This window comes from Morchella importuna, assembly GCF_003444635.1.
Source record: "Morchella importuna strain M04M26 chromosome Unknown Morimp01GS047, whole genome shotgun sequence".
Classification (NCBI taxonomy): domain Eukaryota; kingdom Fungi; phylum Ascomycota; class Pezizomycetes; order Pezizales; family Morchellaceae; genus Morchella; species Morchella importuna.
Window position 1 is genome coordinate 253297 of NW_025763444.1, and position 17143 is coordinate 270439.

The window sequence follows — 17143 nt, forward strand, 5'->3', positions numbered from 1 at the left end:
CTTACCACCGTCCGTTCGTTCATTCTGCCGCAACTCACCCTATACGCTCATTCAAAGGAGGAAAATAAGCACACACTGGATGTCACTCTTTTAACTCCTCGCTCCCCTTAAGCTCACCCCTCCCCCGGATTCCCACCCACCACACTGCACCAACCCACCCACCCACACCCGCGCAACACAACCCACCACACACACAGGAGGCCCACCGCTAGGCTCGACAATAAGAATGCCATCACCACATGCCTTTCTGGCAGCCCTCGCCGTCGGGTTCCTTCCCCTAACCCAAGCCGTCTTCTCTCTCAACTCGACCTTCGCCTCAAACGGCATCACCATCCTCAACCAGACGTTCAACGGCATCATCCCCTCAGGCGTCCTCTCGGAGCAGTGCGCATCAGCGTACTCCGCATCGCTCAACTGCTCAAACTCCCTCGTCTTTGTCGGCCCCGACTACGTGAACTACACGGCAATCACAAAGAAAATTCCGGCCACGGCGTACCACTCGCTCTACAAAGATGTGTGCACGGAGGCCTGCTACAAGTCATTAGCATCGTGGAGGACTGCGGTGCAGGTGGATTGCGCGGCAGACTTTGATACCTTGTTTTCGGAAATGTATAACGACTATACGGACCCTGAGGCGGTCTTGAATGAGTCGGGACTAACTGTGCCGGGGGCGGGTTCCGGCGCAAGTGCGTTTGGGTTTGCGTACCGGGATGGAGAGGCCGAGTGGCTGGATTACATGTTTTGGGGGAAGTGCACAAGAGATCTGTGAGTGTGTCTATGTAGTCGCTGGTAGTGTGGAGAGAGAGGATTGGGGGGCTAATAGGGTTTGTGGTGGGCAGGAATTCGACAGAGTATTGCACACTCACGGAATTAGACGCGGATGTAGCCGTGTGGCCCTCCATTGAGGCGTCGCGCTTTTCGCACCTATCGAAAGAGGAGGCGATCGAGAGGAACCAGACGTTTTGCAGTGAAGCCACATGCTTCATGCAGTCCGAGCTACTATCTGTTATCAGCACAGGCGAATTCCAGGGAAACAACGCCACACAGGCAGATGTTATTGCTGTTATAAATGATGTATGCCCGGATCTCAATGTCACATCGTCCTTTCCGTTTCTCCAGCTGGGATCAATGTACCCCTTCGACGATGAAAAGAAGATTTCCACGACTGGGGTCACCTCAACTTCCTCACGTGGCGCCGATGGGATTACCGACCTGACTACGGCAAATTCGACAGACACCTCTGGATCTTCGCCAGGTATGCCGGCGCCCGCCTCGCTATTGCTGCATTTGACTTGTTTTGTTGCAGTTGCTGGGGTTTCTCTTATGTTGTAAAGCAAATCTCGTCAGTCATATCGCACGACGAGTTTGTGGTATTCTTCTTTTCTTGTGCAATTATTTTCTATTCTTAATGTGGAGTAATGTAATTGATATCAGACACCACCAAGCCAGTCCAGCGATGACTGATAGCAATCCGTTCGTTTTCTATCCGGTCTCCCATAAGTTTTAAAAGCAAAGTCCCCTTCTAAGTATCCCTTCATATATTACGACTGTGTCCTGTACCAATTGTCCTTTGGATCACCAAGGCATTCCCCGACAGTCACGACTATAGTTCATAATTTAGCATATTATCGGCGTAAATAGGATAGGATAACCTTACATCTATACCCATACCGATATCCAGTAATGATCTGGTAACGTGTCAAATTGTAAACCGTTTGATAATGTATATCGTGCCTTGTCCCACCACAGTTAGCAGTCATTTAAAATCGCCTTACAATCCAACTTACGCTATGCTCAAGATACTATTGTAATTGCTGTTTAATCCTTCCATTGCCATGTCCACATTATCCTTCGATCTCTGAATCAAATGCGGGGTGACATTGGTGTAATCAGCAGTGTCAAGATCCCAGAAAATCGCATGGTATCCTAATCTCTCCATTGTCCTCAGACACTCTCTATTACACTGGATGAACGGTGCCCGCATATAGGTTGGGTAACATCCAACTAAATCAACGTTAGAAAATTAAATTTCAGTAGTGGATAAGAGGGGTAGCAAGACTGACTAATACTGAGGAAGGCTTGCTCGAGACGGGTCATTTGATATTGTCGATCAGCCTCATTAAGAGTGTTCAGGTCCAAATGATCCCATCTAGTTATTCATATCTGTCAGTTTTCCCATTCAAAGATTGTGAGGTGGTAATATACTGACGTGTGAGAAGCGATCTGATGGCCTTCATTGTAGGCTCTCCTGATAACTGCAGGCCAGGCTGTATTGGGGCCGTCAATTGCCCCTTTGCTCAAATTATTGCCACTATCTTATTATATTAGTGAATGCACGGCTTGAAAAGTAAATCATAATTCATCTAACGTTATGAAGAATGTTGCTTTGATGCCTAATGATGCAAGTAAATCCAGAAGCCCGGCAGTATATCTAACGTCCGAATCTTTTAGTAAATGTGCTGCAGTACTGATAACTCATGATATAGTCACTGGTACCAAAAGGATTACTCACGTATACGGTCCATCATCAAACGTCAAGGCAATCGTTCCACGGATGTTACACGAATAGATATGAGCACCATATGGCACGATACCAAGTGGTGGTCTTTCCCCAACTGGTGGCTGTGCTGGCTGTGTTGGTGTTGTTGGAGCTGTGGGTGAGCCACTAGTGCATCTCCCATAATCCGGTTGACAGCCAACTTCACAGTGTCCAGCGCTATCACCACAATAGCCGTACTGTGAGCAACATTGAAAGCCACCACCAATTGACTGGCAATTGCCACCGAGAGCGGGGCCACAGCGGTTATTGAGGGTGTCCCTGGGTTCGACTGGGAATGGAATCGAGTAGGAGGTGAAAGAGAATAGTAGGAGAATGGTCAGAAACAGGGTGATAAGATGGTACCCGGAAGCCATCTCTATGAATCCACTATGGTGCTGTTGGAGCTTGGTGATGGAGATCTAAAGAAGAAGAGAATGTAAATGACGATATATGAATCAGACGTAGACAGTCAGGCAATCTGGAGAGACTGAAAGGACAGTTTGATATCTATCTCAAGGTATCGAAATGCTGGAAGGATGATGGAGAAAAGGAGCCGATGAAGGCGCTTATAAATGAGTAGAATATGCGCATGGTTCCCTAAAACCTTATGTATATCAGAGCACCGAGTGACGCACGGGTATATACATGTAGTAGCGCTAATTCAATACCTAATACATATAAGCTATGTATATGTAACCCATAATCTATCCTATACATCGATAGAATTTGCACAGTCGATCACTTGATCGATGTTGAGTTCTAGTGATAGTGATATAAGGTGTGAAGCTATGTTATAATCTACCAAACCCTATCTTCTTGTGTTGAGTGTACTCGCTGGAAAAGGAGTGGAGTCTGAAGGCAAATTTTGAGAGCCGAGTAGAATGGATTAAGGTGAGATATTTAATTCTATAGAATAATACTCATATCAACTAGAATTCCATTCTACTTGCAATGGAATTCTGTGGTAGTGATAAACAATAGAGCTATGAGCGAAACCGTTGTTACCTAAAGGTCATACTTTATTCTTTGACAGGTACTTTGATCATTGCACAGCGCGAATTAATCCATCAAATCAATCATTGCACGGCACAACGAGTGATTATTGGTGCTCCAGCATGCATCATGAAAAGTCACTCGGACCTTCTATACAATGCAAAATTTTGATATTATCGCATATTAATTACTCAAGTAGATGAAGATCATTATAGTGATTTAGATTCCATTAGGACGCTGCTCAATTCATGAAAAAAGTTTCTTATGTTGTAGGAAAAAAATCCAGAATGTAAACATACAGGCAACGTCACTATCGTATGCGACGCGATTTAACTCCGGTTCTACGTCGCTACCCCCAACCCCACTCAATCACACGAAGTACATATCGAAAGCAAGATAACAAACCTCAACTCGGTATCCGGAAATTCCCTAATGTCACTCAATAAGAACGAGTACAAGACATGATGTCTCTGGCAGGTCGTGTCCGTCAGCTGTCCGGTCGGATCCATATTTACAAGGTGGTTACTCGGACAAATCAACGTTATTCAAAGCTAGAGGCCTTGTCAAGATGATATTATCAGCGTCTCATCAGATGGGAGAGGTTAGTGATTCTCTCGTTCATATATATCTTCTTATCACGTCCAACCTGATCGAGTGGATAGGTCCCGAAATCAGACAATCCCGACCGCAAGAAGCTTTTTGGGCCATAAATACTGCTGAAGACCAGAACCAGCTCAGCATTTCGCAATATCTCTTTTATTATCCTCAGGTTATTTACTCGACCACAAAATAATGTCTGCATAGAAGCTGGAGCTGAAAACTTGCTGATATTGTTCGGTCTCCGCTCAGAACCGCGAGTGATCATCGGAAAAAGTAACTTCAAAGAGTGATTTGATTTATTTACTTTGTTGCTGATTCGTCAAGATCAGAGTAAAACACATCCCAAAACGATTGTCCTTAAGAAATCGTGCTATCTAACAAAAGAAAAACGCCAGAGCTGTCGAGCCCGCCCATACCATACGTACCCCAAACACCAAAATCAGAAAGGAAAATAAAAACTAAAGCGAAATGTACAAAATGAAAAAACCGATGGGATCGCCCTCTCTCTTGAATAGAACGAACTATACTAAACTTATCTGGAACTTGGCGCGTCTTTCCCATCGAGTAAGACCGCCTCCCATTCCCCCGAAGGCCTAGGATATACCGGTGGTTGCAATGGGGGCTGTGGTGGAGGGACCGTCAGGAAGTTACTATAACTTTGGTACGGTCTCCCTACAACCGGAGATGTACTTCCGTTCTCCTGCACTGAGGTGTAGGGTGGAGCCGGGGTGCGCATGGGGCCGTAGTAGGTTGAGTTTGCCCTCCGCTTTGAAGCGTTGTGAAGGCGAATCCCTAGGGCGGCCGAGATGATGAATTGGATGCTGAGAATACATTAGCAAAGAGGTAAACGGTAAAAGAGAAAGAAGGGTTAGGAATTCACATGGAGAGAATGCTAAGGATAAGGTTGACTTTGTAGAGTGCGATCAGCCAGTACTTCTCTCCCCAACCGCCTTGGGAGTTGATAAACGTTCCAACAAACGCAGATCCAATTATCCAGCCTGTCGCCATCAGGAAGTCCCAAAAGACGACCAGTTTAATACTGAGCCTGTGGCAGCAATACGTAATAAGGGATATGAAGCATGACAAGAATGACAGCCCTGACTAGTAAATTTCACCCTCAAATAAGTCTCCCATTCAGAAATATGGACAGAAAATTACTAACCACACCCAGAATAATATATAACGGAAAGAAATTCTGCATAGTCTCCATCGTTGTATCCCCCAGGACAACCACCTCAGTATCCCCTTCAAATGACCGCCATACATGATCCTCAGTCAATGTTGAAGTTAAAATGAATATTGAGAGTGCAAGCACTAGAACACAAGTAATGATCTGGATTACACGGATGATGAGCCATCCGCAAGAACGGTTATTGTAGATAACTTTCTCCATCGCGCGGTAAGAAGCGGTTGAAGTATCAGTGGTTCCAGTGCTAGAACGCTCGAGAGGTTTGGTGTACATCTTGTTAAATATCAGCACGATCTGCTGAAAGGATTGCTAGGAATGCTGAACTTCACTTTGGGCTTTACTCTGGGGACGCTGGATCCGGGTACTACATATACATCTTTCGCAATGTACCTAACAAGGGATGCATACATGAAAGCTTAAACCCGAATGACCGCGGCGCGGCACATTTACTGCCTTGATCATGAATTCGAGTGCCATCCAGTAGGCTTGCGCTGTCTCAAAAGATTGTTTTGACGAATTAAGGCTTTCCATCGCTGGAGAGCCTGTATAGCACGCGGTGACAATTGCAAGCACAAAAAAAAAGGCTTTAGTTGGAAGTGAGATCTCGATAGGTAGTACATACGGGTTTGGTGTGTCTACTAACTGTCGCACTCTACTTACCCACCTCAGCCATGTTACTATTTTTAGAAACGAAGGGTTGTTGCACAGCCAGGTAGTAACGTGTTAAAAAGCAACTGCTTCAACGTTTCGCTCGTATCTATGCAGAATCGCGATAAGTTTATTTAAGGTCCGATGGATAAGACGGGAAGACTTTTGTAAGGCTGGTGCTCATGGGGCGAGTCGTAGAATTTCTGTTGCTCTCTGCGCTGCGGATTGGTAGGCTCGCGAGGAAATGATATGTAAGCCAAATCAATCAACCTTGGGATAAGCCAGTAGATGGGATAATACGTATATAGTACAAGCAAGGCGGCTTACAATAGTACTGAGGTCTACGTATTAGATACTGGTACGTAGATAGCCACAGTATGGAGAACCCTGCAACTCAAGGAACACAATCACTAATACTGAACACTCAAGAACACTGAAAACCGCCCATCATGTTCTTTGGCTATGTAGGCACTATAGAAAGTAACTACATGTACTTACCCCTCACAGAATCCCACTAGAAAGTGGAAGATTCCGTCGTTTATTCCGCTCCCACTAAGCATAGATCGAGTCTAGCTATATATAACATTTCCAGCTTTCCATAACCTCAATAGCGAGAGGAAAGGCAATCCATCCACTGGCTGGATGACTGTGTTTATTGTCCCTCCACCTTCTGGACATCTCCTCAAAGAGGTTCTCGCTAGGTGCGCATGTCGTTGATGACTATATTTTGCATTTACGCAACCAATGGTATCAGAGCCAGATATGCTACTAAAAATAGGACCTCGCCAAGCATTCCCTCAAATGGATCCGATCACCACTGGGGAAAAAAAGTGCAGAAATTCTGCCCACAAAGAAAGAAAAAATCTTAGCCGGCACCATCTGTATAAAGCCGAGGCCATTCAGCTTCGATGTGATGGGTGAGGTGCAGCTTTTGGCGTGAGTCATGTGGCATCACTCACTCACTGTGAGGAGTGTCTCAGGGCTAGGGTTAGGTGAACAAAGGATTGAGAACTATCGTTTCCACAATCTCTGGCTTCCCAAGTCGTACTGGCTAAGAATAGCGGTTTTGTCTGTGCTAGCGGTAAAGACCTATATGTATCCGTATCAGATTAAAGCCTTGATGTCTCAGCTGCGAGTGGCGTGCTCGAAAAACTGGATTGAGCACATAAGGGCCAACAGGATCGACCCAGAAATTGAGGACAACGATATCGTCTATTTGTTTTACTAATAGCACGTCAATCAAGACCGTTCTATGTAAAGCCCAGAGCTTAGTGCACTTATAAAGCCGGTTACTTCTTCACACATGGAAAGCCCAGATAACGCCGTGCATAAACAAATTACTAACAATCCTGCATCTGCAAAAATTAAGTTCTCCCGACCTTAATCCCAAGCCTAAATCGCGATCCTAACTAGCGGATCCATGACGACTGTCGATCCAATGAATCTCCGATGATTGGCACTATTGACCTGGGGCCCAAATGCTTGAACTCCGATTATTACGTCGATCAACACCCTCTCCTCGGGTCTGTAAACCCGAATTTTAAGCCCGGCTGACATCCGAACCACGAGAGCTGCACTGGTAGTTTTGAAACCCTAAATCCATGGCCGAGTCTAGGGGCCACGTGGATGTAATTAAGTGAGTTTTTTTCTCTCGCCATTGGGGATAGGTGAGAGCTTAGAAAATTCAGGAACCACCTGCAGCCTAAGTGAAGAGGGCTTGCAGTGGGGGTTTCAGGTGCGCTATGGGCAAGATTAAGTTTTGGTGATAGTTAAGTTCACTTTGTGCAGCCATTGTCGACCGGCTTTGGGCTTGTGGTTGTATCACCTGTTTCCTAAGGTAAGGGGTAAGGAAGTGTATCTTTCGGCGCAAAAAAACTATCAGGTGTACATACGTATCATTGCACTCGAATCGCTAATTTGAACCCTTGTTTCTGGCAGCTGAGGATTTTGTTGAAGGGTTTAACTCTGTACTACACAAAACCTCATACGGAGAAAATCTCAACAGATAGTGCCCACTCAATGAATATCAACCCCTCTCTTACACTTGTAGATAGAATCCTGGATCGTGGAAATACGTGCGTATCTATGGGACTAGAGTTAGCTAGGGCCAACAAAGCTTAAAGATGAAAATATTGTTCAACGTTTTCAGTACTACCACAAAGAGTACACCTATCGAGTCAAGTCCGCTGACAGTGGCCGTCGTTGCAAAACTAGTACATACAGCCACTCAGCAAAAGTGTTCGTGATATACATGTAGTTTTAATGTCAGTGCTCAGTGTGGCGCACCCGTAATACTATGTACATGTAATGTATTTAAGGTTTCAAAACAACGAAAATATATAATATAGCTCGTGACTATATAAAGAAGATACAAGTAGGTCATTGATCTTATTCTTCATTAATTTGTGCGCTATTGGTCACTGGGAAAGTCTTCTCTTGGGGGGTTCTTGATGGTCCGCCACAGTTACATATGGAGAAATGTCTCACTCCGAAATCGGAATCACGAACACCTTTAATGCAGAGTGGCTGTACGTTCTCACACTCTAAAGTAGTACTAGGGTGTAGCGAAAAGTGATCAGGATCTGATAAGACAAATGCACGTATTCACCGCAACATTCACTTATCAGATTCTGATCACTTACCTCAACACCTGGTACAATCTTAGTGGCGTGCATATGTGGCGGGGCGTGGCTGATAATAGCCGAAAAAAGAACGCAGGGTTAGGGTTAGTATGTTTTAAGAGACAGCATCTGCCGTAATTGGATGCTTCTTCGTACGGAACTAAAAGGCTGCAGAGATACCGAGAGGTCGAGGAAATTAGAATGAATACCAATAAAAAGATCTAGTGTCAACACTTCACGCCCTAAGGTAAGCTATTATAGGAGAGTTACACTCTCCAGTGGTAATAAGGGGCGGTAAGGAGCTAAAACTAGGTGGAGTATTAGTAGCATACATGTAAGTAACGTATGGTCCGGCACGAGTCCTCTCAAAGCGGATATCTAGATCTCTGGTCTAGGACGTGGCTCTATCGGTTGGGTATATCGACTAAATTTCCCTAGTCTTAGCTACCAAAATTTCGAAAAATATACCAATACGTCGAGAGCTTTGGGGCCTTCGAGAAAAATAGGGGCTATTTATAGATCTCTCATAAGAAAAGACTATCTATAGAAAAATTATCATGAGTTGAAATAAACCCACAAAAAACCCTAACCCACCACCACCGATTAATTGCTCGACTTCCCGGCCCCCGTTCCAAAAAAACATAAAGGAAACGAGAAACTGGTGATAGAGACATAGTTGTTAACTCCAAAGCTCCCTGAGCCGTGAGAACAGGGGACTCGGAGAAGGTAGGACGTGCTGCTGAGGAAGCAGCACTATGGGTTTTAAAAGGTGGGGGGGAAACTAGCTGCGAATTTATAGGATCAAAAAAGACGCATCTTCATATCGGGAATCGGATCTAGGTCCTCGCCATCAATCTCAGTTTCTATATAAGTACACGCTACTATGATAACGAAGCTAAAAAGGGGTTATATGCTGGGAGATATGGCAAAGATTTTGCACGGTCTTGGTCATTGCAAGTACCTTGCAATTAGGATGGAAACGATGTTGGAAAAGGGTTAAAATAGCTCCCGGTTTAAAATCACAAAAAATCAAGATCTTCACAGTTGACTGTAAACTATGATCCCCTAGCCTTTTGTTCAAGTATGAGATTGGACGCATTCATTATCGTCTAGTGTTGGGCACAAGCCGAGCTGGCTCGAGCATTGGGCTCGAGCTTTTTGGGCTATAAATAATGAGTTGATGATGGCAAAGCTGGATAATAAATATATTGAAGATAGATTCTCTCAACTCCTCCCTAGAAACGAAAAATTACGTCAAGATGACTATGTATGTATTTTCAGTCATATTAATCACAGCTCGAGCTAGCATAAGTCATTCATTCTTTGCTACTGCTACTAGTGCGTATTATCTCCCCCAGCAAGCAGACCTTCAAGCTCTGTTAGAATAGTGGTCTATGCACCCAATTCAATATTTCTTTTTCTTTTTTTCTTATTTATAATCCTCTCAATTTGTCGCTAGAAATGAAAAAGTATATGGAGATGACTATTTTCAGCTATACTAATGGGAGGTTGAGCCATGCTCCCGAGCCCGAACATATGATCCCGAGCCTTCCTTTCCACAACCTGAGCCAGCTCGATCTCTATGTCAGGCTCATCTCGAACAGGCTCGTGCCCAACACTATTATCGTCTTACGTCCTGGTACGTCTGAAACCGAAAACACTAGCTAGTGCATACATGTATTTACATGTTATCATGCCACTTAACGGTCAAATACTCTATCTCTATACTCGTATGATGAATTAGAATGATAATTGAGAATGTTCCCCTCATAAGCCTTCGTGCTATATCACGTTGTATGAGAATTGTTGTCTTAATCACCATATATCACTCTGATTATCGTGGTAGAGGTTTTGTGAATTTTCTCACATTACGATATCTCGTGGTCTCTAGTATGCTAATAGGACAAGCCCCTGAGTCCCTTTTATGGAGCTAAACAGAAGTCTTGATAACCTCGACGTTGCGCAATTGTGCGGATTCCTTAGTAATTAATTGGTTAGTTCTTAGGGAATATATAATCCGTTCAACAGGAACATATATATAAACCTGAATGACCACCAACATGTCAAATCAACATGTGATCTCGCCATCGCGGCACTTAAATCCATGAATTGAATTTCATGACAGGTCTAAGTATGGCAACTCTCTGCCTCGAGTACGAGGCGTCAGCCTTCTTTGCTGATCAATTGCTTAATCAAGGACCTCACGTGGCAGAGGTACCTCACAAATCCGTCTCTAAATACCCCGAGTATATACATGGTTTACGTCTGGAAACATAGTAAAACATATATTGACTAGTTATGTGAGCACGAGATATGAATCCTTTTTTTAAGGGGCCAAGACAATTATTAACGCCCGGTGCTATAGAGCTGGTAACCTCAGATTTTTCTTTTTCTTTGGTTTTACGGCCTTTGTCCGAATATCTTACTTGGGTCTCTGCTGTAACGTTGTTCTCCCCTGGGGTGTATGTATCATTAATTCCCAGTGAAAACGAGGCTCTATATAGCAGTTTCAGATGATTTAAGGGGGGAGAGCGAAGAAAGAAGACTTAGAGAGTTTATGATGGCGACTAATATGACTCGTGGTGTGGAGGTTCTATGTACGTGGGTGTATACATATATAGCGGTAGGTTTGAGAAGTAGAGATCCAGAGTAGGAGTCGTAGACACATACTAATCTACCAGTTTGAGCGTTCAGCAATCACCCACGTGATGATACCGGAAGAGATCCGGACGAAACGTATGTACAGTGGACGTGCGCGTGCATCATATCCGCCAAGGACATATTTAAACTCACACCCACATCCGTCGCCATATATTCCGACTAACTTACCAGCACCTTGAACCAACAATGCATACATGTATGAGAAAACCCTTACTAGGAACCAACCGCCAGAAGTTTACGCATGGAACTTCCTCTAAACCTGGAGTGGGCACGCGGCAGATACTTAAACATCCATTGTAGAACATACACAGACCTCATGTCGATCCTGTACTCGCATTAAGCCGATACTTAGCCAAAATCCCTAGTGTAAGAGCTGATAATTAACCCAGTCCCCATACCCATTCTTAAGCTCCATTCATCCAAGCAGCGGCGCTCGGGCTTGATAAGTCTAACTGAATGTAACTACATCACATTCTTCATCGCAACCTTTACGACCCAGACTAGGTTCAAATAACCAGCACAGCAGTGCCGGCCAGACTCAAATTTTACGGACCGCACGCTCATTCTTATACTCCAACTCCCACTCCCTATCCACACCAATCAACCAACCGCCCAACCATCCAACCACCCAACCACACACAAGACCCAAAGTGCAACCCACCACTCCACAGTCTGCCCAAAATGCACTTTTATCATATTAGTGCGCCTCCATATATCCATAAGTCTCTACATTCCAGTGGTTTAAACGTTATATCAACGTCCCTCTTTGCTTAGGCTTCTAATTAATTCTCCGCTGGAGAGGGGTGCTGCCAAGAGATCGCTTTATGATTTTCCGCTTCTGTCAAGTGTATCGCCTCTAGCATTCCATGTGTGAGGTGCTGACCATATTACGGTAAGGGTGTGCGCTAGTTAACTGCTAATAAATGCTTATCAATTGGTTAAATCTAAATCATGATCGATCATAATCAAATATCTGATCTAGCTCTGGCGAAGCTGAGAAATATTCATGAATACATGTAGTCAGACCTGCAGCTGGACCCATAGATGAAGGGGAATAGAGACGAAGTAAATACCTCTGGCGGTATGTAGTAGTGCTGAGACAATACTGAAGAGAACTGTATAGGTACAGCTCCTCACCTCATCTTCAGCTGTAATGATATGAAAAAGAGGTACTGCGGTCCGTACTTAGTACACCCTAAAGCTCTAGCTCTCATGCACCACAACCAAAAAGAAACTGCCGAATGGGTCTCGGAACGCAACCAACAGAAAGCCACACCCGCAACAAGGCTTATTTTAAGTTTTTAACCCGGATTAATATTCCTGCTAGCTTTGCTGACAGGTGTATGCAGCTGCCGGCTAATGAGTCATTCCGTGACCCAGTCTGCAGGGTATGTCTCTTCTCTGCTGCACTCTGCACTTCACTTTATTTGTTTACTTACTCTACCCGACAACCTGAAGACAGTGTAGATTGTACCTACATATATTTCGCTTGCAATAAGCTACTCTTCACCGGGTTATTAACGTACCCGAGGCCCGGCACCTAGGTTTAGCTCTTGCTCTCAGGAGACTTTAAAAAAAACCCCCCGGCCGGGTATTGAGGTACAAGCGACTGTCCAGCAACGGCTTCATCTGTTCTAGTTGCAGGTCTTGGCAACGGCAAGTGGTCATGGTGACACGGAATTCTGGGGGTTTCGGCGCTTTCGGGGATTTCGGTGGCCGATTCTAATCAAGAGATAAATCAAATGCCGCAAAAATTAGCTTTCTCTTCACCGGTAAGTGAGCAGGTTTTATTTTTGTTATAGACGGTGCACGCGGGGAGGGACGGATGCTGTCTGATAGACATCTTTACAGCATGTATGTAGACAGCGCCGATATTGTTGTTGGAGTTGTGCGACGGAAGATATTGCTACTAATCAGAGTGCGAGGAATGATGATTATTACAAACCCATCGTTACCCACCCCGTACAGCCAATCAGAATACCTGGATGCGGTGCAATCCACCCGAGTCAGATTGGTGATCCGTCATCTGTCATCACTCGTGGGGCTGGGCAGGTAGTAGTTACCAGGACAGGTACACTATCTGCGAGGCGACCGATATTGACTGTCAGATGCCAAACCCAAATACTTGCAAGGCAATAGATAGATCTTATTAATATCGCCCGTGATGGAATTTGATATCGAGAAAATTGTTTCCTCTGCTAGTTGAACGTTTACAGCATTCATCGTTTCGGAAACAAGTCCGCGTTGAGATGCTCTATCTGGACCTGGATAGCTATGTGTAATTGTGGGTCCATATATCGTATTCCAAATGGCCCCCAAAAGCCAGAATCATGTTATTCTCGAAACCGTGATATCAATATATTTGCTTGGCGATGACTGCGGCCAAGAACCGCCCCCCCCCCCCCCCCCCCCCGAGCTCTGGTTGGATGGAATGTTGCAGAACCATTGTCGCAGATGAGCACTCGACAAGGCTCTGATAACACCATAAGGCGCGCTTGTAGAGCAATCGTAGAAGAGAGAAGAAAGTGTATATAAACCCCTTCAGCCATCCTCTCAAACGTTTCTTTCCTCCCTACCTTTCCCGCTCACCTCAATCAAGCATCAAGGTATACTCACGCTTCCAACTTCTCAGTAATATCAATCATGAAGTTCACCAACTCCCTCGTCGCCTCTGCCCTCTTCCTTGCCTCTCAGGCCGCTGCTCAATGCCGCGTTTTCAACTTTATTGTCAGCGGTTCCTCCAACCCGGACCTCAATGGTCTCGTTCTCCAGAACTACAATGGTGATGCCGTCGTCAACGCTGCCGCCCCCACCGTTGAGGCCTGGTGGGACGATGTCGCTCCTGTAGAGCTTAAGGTGAACGGTATCGATGGAGATGGTGCCGACAGCGTCTTTTTGATCCCGATTGGGACTACTGGTGTAGAGCAGCTGGCCTTTGCAGACTTTGCCGTGGCAGAGGTAAGAGCAAAATTATCTGCAATATCAAGATTGCATACTGACTGAGTATATATAGGCACGCTTCTCGGACTGGGCTATCACAGACGGCCTCCTGACCTATGGTGATGTGGCCGACAGATTTTATGCATTCCCCTACAGTGCTGTTGAGGGTGCTTACACGGTATGTTGTTGCTGGCTCTTATTTTGTCGACAGCTCAAAGACTGATTTTTTGATTAAAGTTCCGCTGGGTTCCCGAGGGCGTCATCACCACCACTGATAGCTTCCCAGTCGACTTGCAATTGGTTTGCCCGTAAATCTTGGAAGACGAGAAATATGATGATGTTTTGACGAGATGACGATGGATATTATGGAGGAGTGTGTTGAGTTGGGTAGCTGGAGAAGTTGTTAGTTAGGTGGACGATGGATGTAGTTGGATATTGAATTTAACCTTAAATTGATAAACATGAGACCGAGAAGACATCTAGACCAGACAGAATTGTGATCATGGATGAAAGCATGAATTGTGAGATACATCCGTACCCAACCCTCGTAGATGATGATTAAGAACCGCTGGATAAGTGATTTAAAAGGTATAAACGAATGTATGTAGCATTATTCAGACATTTAGTGAAAGAGAAAGAAGGAAAGTATCAGTTTTTATAACGAGGTACAACTATCCATACAATGACGTGTACGCATCATTGGACACCCCGTCTTCCCATCGGGGCATTTAAGTAACACAGCAGAAACATGGCCAATGCAAACCAAACATACGCGCGTCCGCCAGAGCACAACATCTTGCCGTATAGCCGGCCGTTAACGTTGACGCACAGTGGTGCATACGATGGGGACGGGATACCGGGTAGCCAGGTGTGCGTGTGTGTGTGTGTGCGGGCGGGAGTCGGGACGATGCATGTTGTACACGGTTATATGTAATTACATGTACGGGCGCTGGCTTATCATCAGATTGCTTCATCTGATAACACTATCAGATGGAATATTGAAGCAGGCCACTGCACCCAATATCCATCAAGACATCCACCTCAACTACATGTAACAGTACAACAATACCTCCCTTCCCGCCCCATAGATTCCGACACCACCCTCCACCCCTCCTCCCCACCCCCAGCTCTAAGGCCACCAGTCCCATCACCACCTTCCGCCAGTATTGACCCCCCCATATATGGTTCAAACCGTACCCCATGCAAGAAAACACATACACCCACGCCGACAGCCCACCCTGAACGAAAATCCCATTCATCTCAGTAATACTACCAGTGCTAATTCTTCACGGCACCGTTTCTGGAAATGAGAGTAGGGAGCTACATAGCACTATTACCTTGTCCTGTGGATTTGCAGTACCGCTCTCGTCTCGCATGTCCCGAGACAAGCCCCTCCTCCGCCTTTTTTTTTTTTTTTTTTTTTTTTGTGGTTGTTTAATTCATTAATTTCATTCCCGAGACCACCCCGGAAGATCGAGTGAGTATTTATGAGCCAAGACACTAACAAACCTCGCACTTGAGATCTTACCCCGCGCTGTTACCCCCGTCTAGAAATGCAATTAATGAATTAAACAAAAAAAAGAACCCCGTCTAGAATACTTACAAAGACAATACATAATTAATACACCCCACCAAATAAGGCCACAAATAAAACCCGCCCCCCATTCTAGAGAATATCACTTCCTGCTGTGCCAGGCTGCTTTTAATTTTTTGTCGTCCTAGCTCGAGGCGCCCCGAGGACCACAATACCGGCCTTAGAGAAAAGGCAAAGGCAAAGACAGAGGTCAACTAAGGCGAGGTCATCTTAAGCGCTCCCCCCTAGTCTTGCCTTGGGGGCCCTCGTGAACCATATGTACTGGATTAGAGTCATCCACCCAATCTTTCGCACACTCAAGTGACTACTAGATAGCAGCTTTAATTCGGAGAAAGGCCTAGCAGAACTAAGTACATAGGTTTGGATACTGACACCCGGGTCACAGATGATCACTCACATGTTTCGAGGCTGGGCTTTTTCGGGTTTGGTTTATGTTCTTCTTTTCGCGTTATAGCTATGTTTTGTTTTATTCCATCTCGTGCACACCACACCATATCCCCAGCCAGAGCCCCACGAAAACCTAGATTATCTCCAACAATAATATCACAGCCAATAAACACAGGCTTAACATAACTAATACCACTTCCCCTTCCCCTTCCCCTTCCCCTTCCCCTACCAACCAGGTGTAAAACTCCCGAAAACTTACACAATATTAATCTAGGTCCAACATTTGTCTACCCCCTACTACAATGCCTTGACCGTGTGAGGGCTGTTTTGGGATATTTTGCATCATCTGCCATCACTCGTGCAAAGACCCTTAATACCACACCCGTTTCGCGACAGACTTTTGTCATCTGGCCCCGACCTCCGAGGTGATCAAAAGCCCCGAGACTCGTCCAAGTCTGGGATATCTATATACCAATCATTAACTAGAAGCTGCTGTGCTGAGGAGTGGTACCCCGATAATATTCATATCTCTCCATCCCCACTCCACCCAGCGCCCGCTACTTATTACCGAGATAATTGACCTACACGCTGCCACTTCCGCCCAAACACACAACCCACGTCCCAGCTGACGAAGCGCCGTAACTGCATGCAATTAATGAATTAAACAAAGGCCAAAAAAAAACCGAAACGCCGTAAAAAAGCCAACCGAGTGATATCCCATGAACCCATTACACATACAGAACCCTAACCCATACATACGACACACACACACACACATACAAACAACTACAGCTCCGAAATGTCACCGGTATATAGACAGACGAGTGACTGAAACAGGCATAGGTAAAATAGTACTAGACGCCTTCATTTTTAAACCCATAAAACTTTTTATACCCGGAATATGCTAAAGACAGAAGAAAGATCCGCTTGATCAATGATGATGCTCATGAAGAGATAAACAAAAAATAAAA

At 45.1% G+C, this 17143-nt stretch overlaps 4 protein-coding genes across 4 annotated transcripts; 2 read left to right on the forward strand and 2 right to left on the reverse strand.

The window, feature by feature from the left end:
• Positions 1–226: 226 nt before the first annotated feature.
• LAJ45_10566 (uncharacterized protein) lies at positions 227–1460 on the forward strand (the record flags this gene model as incomplete). Its single annotated transcript, XM_046120089.1, has 3 exons — positions 227–765; positions 840–1255; positions 1435–1460. The coding sequence occupies 3 exons, from the start codon at positions 227–229 to the stop codon at positions 1458–1460; spliced, it is 981 nt and encodes a 326-aa protein (XP_045966748.1).
• An 81-nt stretch (positions 1461–1541) lies between these two features.
• LAJ45_10567 (uncharacterized protein) lies at positions 1542–2913 on the reverse strand (the record flags this gene model as incomplete). The annotated part of the gene is made up of 6 exons (XM_046120090.1): positions 1542–1603; positions 1672–1688; positions 1788–2004; positions 2064–2149; positions 2210–2311; positions 2513–2913. 6 exons carry the CDS (start codon positions 2911–2913, stop codon positions 1542–1544), a joined length of 885 nt encoding a protein of 294 aa, XP_045966749.1.
• Positions 2914–4664: 1751 nt separating this feature from the next.
• LAJ45_10568 (uncharacterized protein) lies at positions 4665–5852 on the reverse strand (the record flags this gene model as incomplete). Its single annotated transcript, XM_046120091.1, has 4 exons — positions 4665–4953; positions 5013–5233; positions 5295–5594; positions 5730–5852. The coding sequence occupies 4 exons, from the start codon at positions 5850–5852 to the stop codon at positions 4665–4667; spliced, it is 933 nt and encodes a 310-aa protein (XP_045966750.1).
• Positions 5853–13894: 8042 nt separating this feature from the next.
• On the forward strand, positions 13895–14503 carry LAJ45_10569 (uncharacterized protein; the record flags this gene model as incomplete). Its single annotated transcript, XM_046120092.1, has 3 exons — positions 13895–14209; positions 14265–14369; positions 14429–14503. The coding sequence occupies 3 exons, from the start codon at positions 13895–13897 to the stop codon at positions 14501–14503; spliced, it is 495 nt and encodes a 164-aa protein (XP_045966751.1).
• Between the last annotated feature and the right edge of the window lie 2640 nt (positions 14504–17143).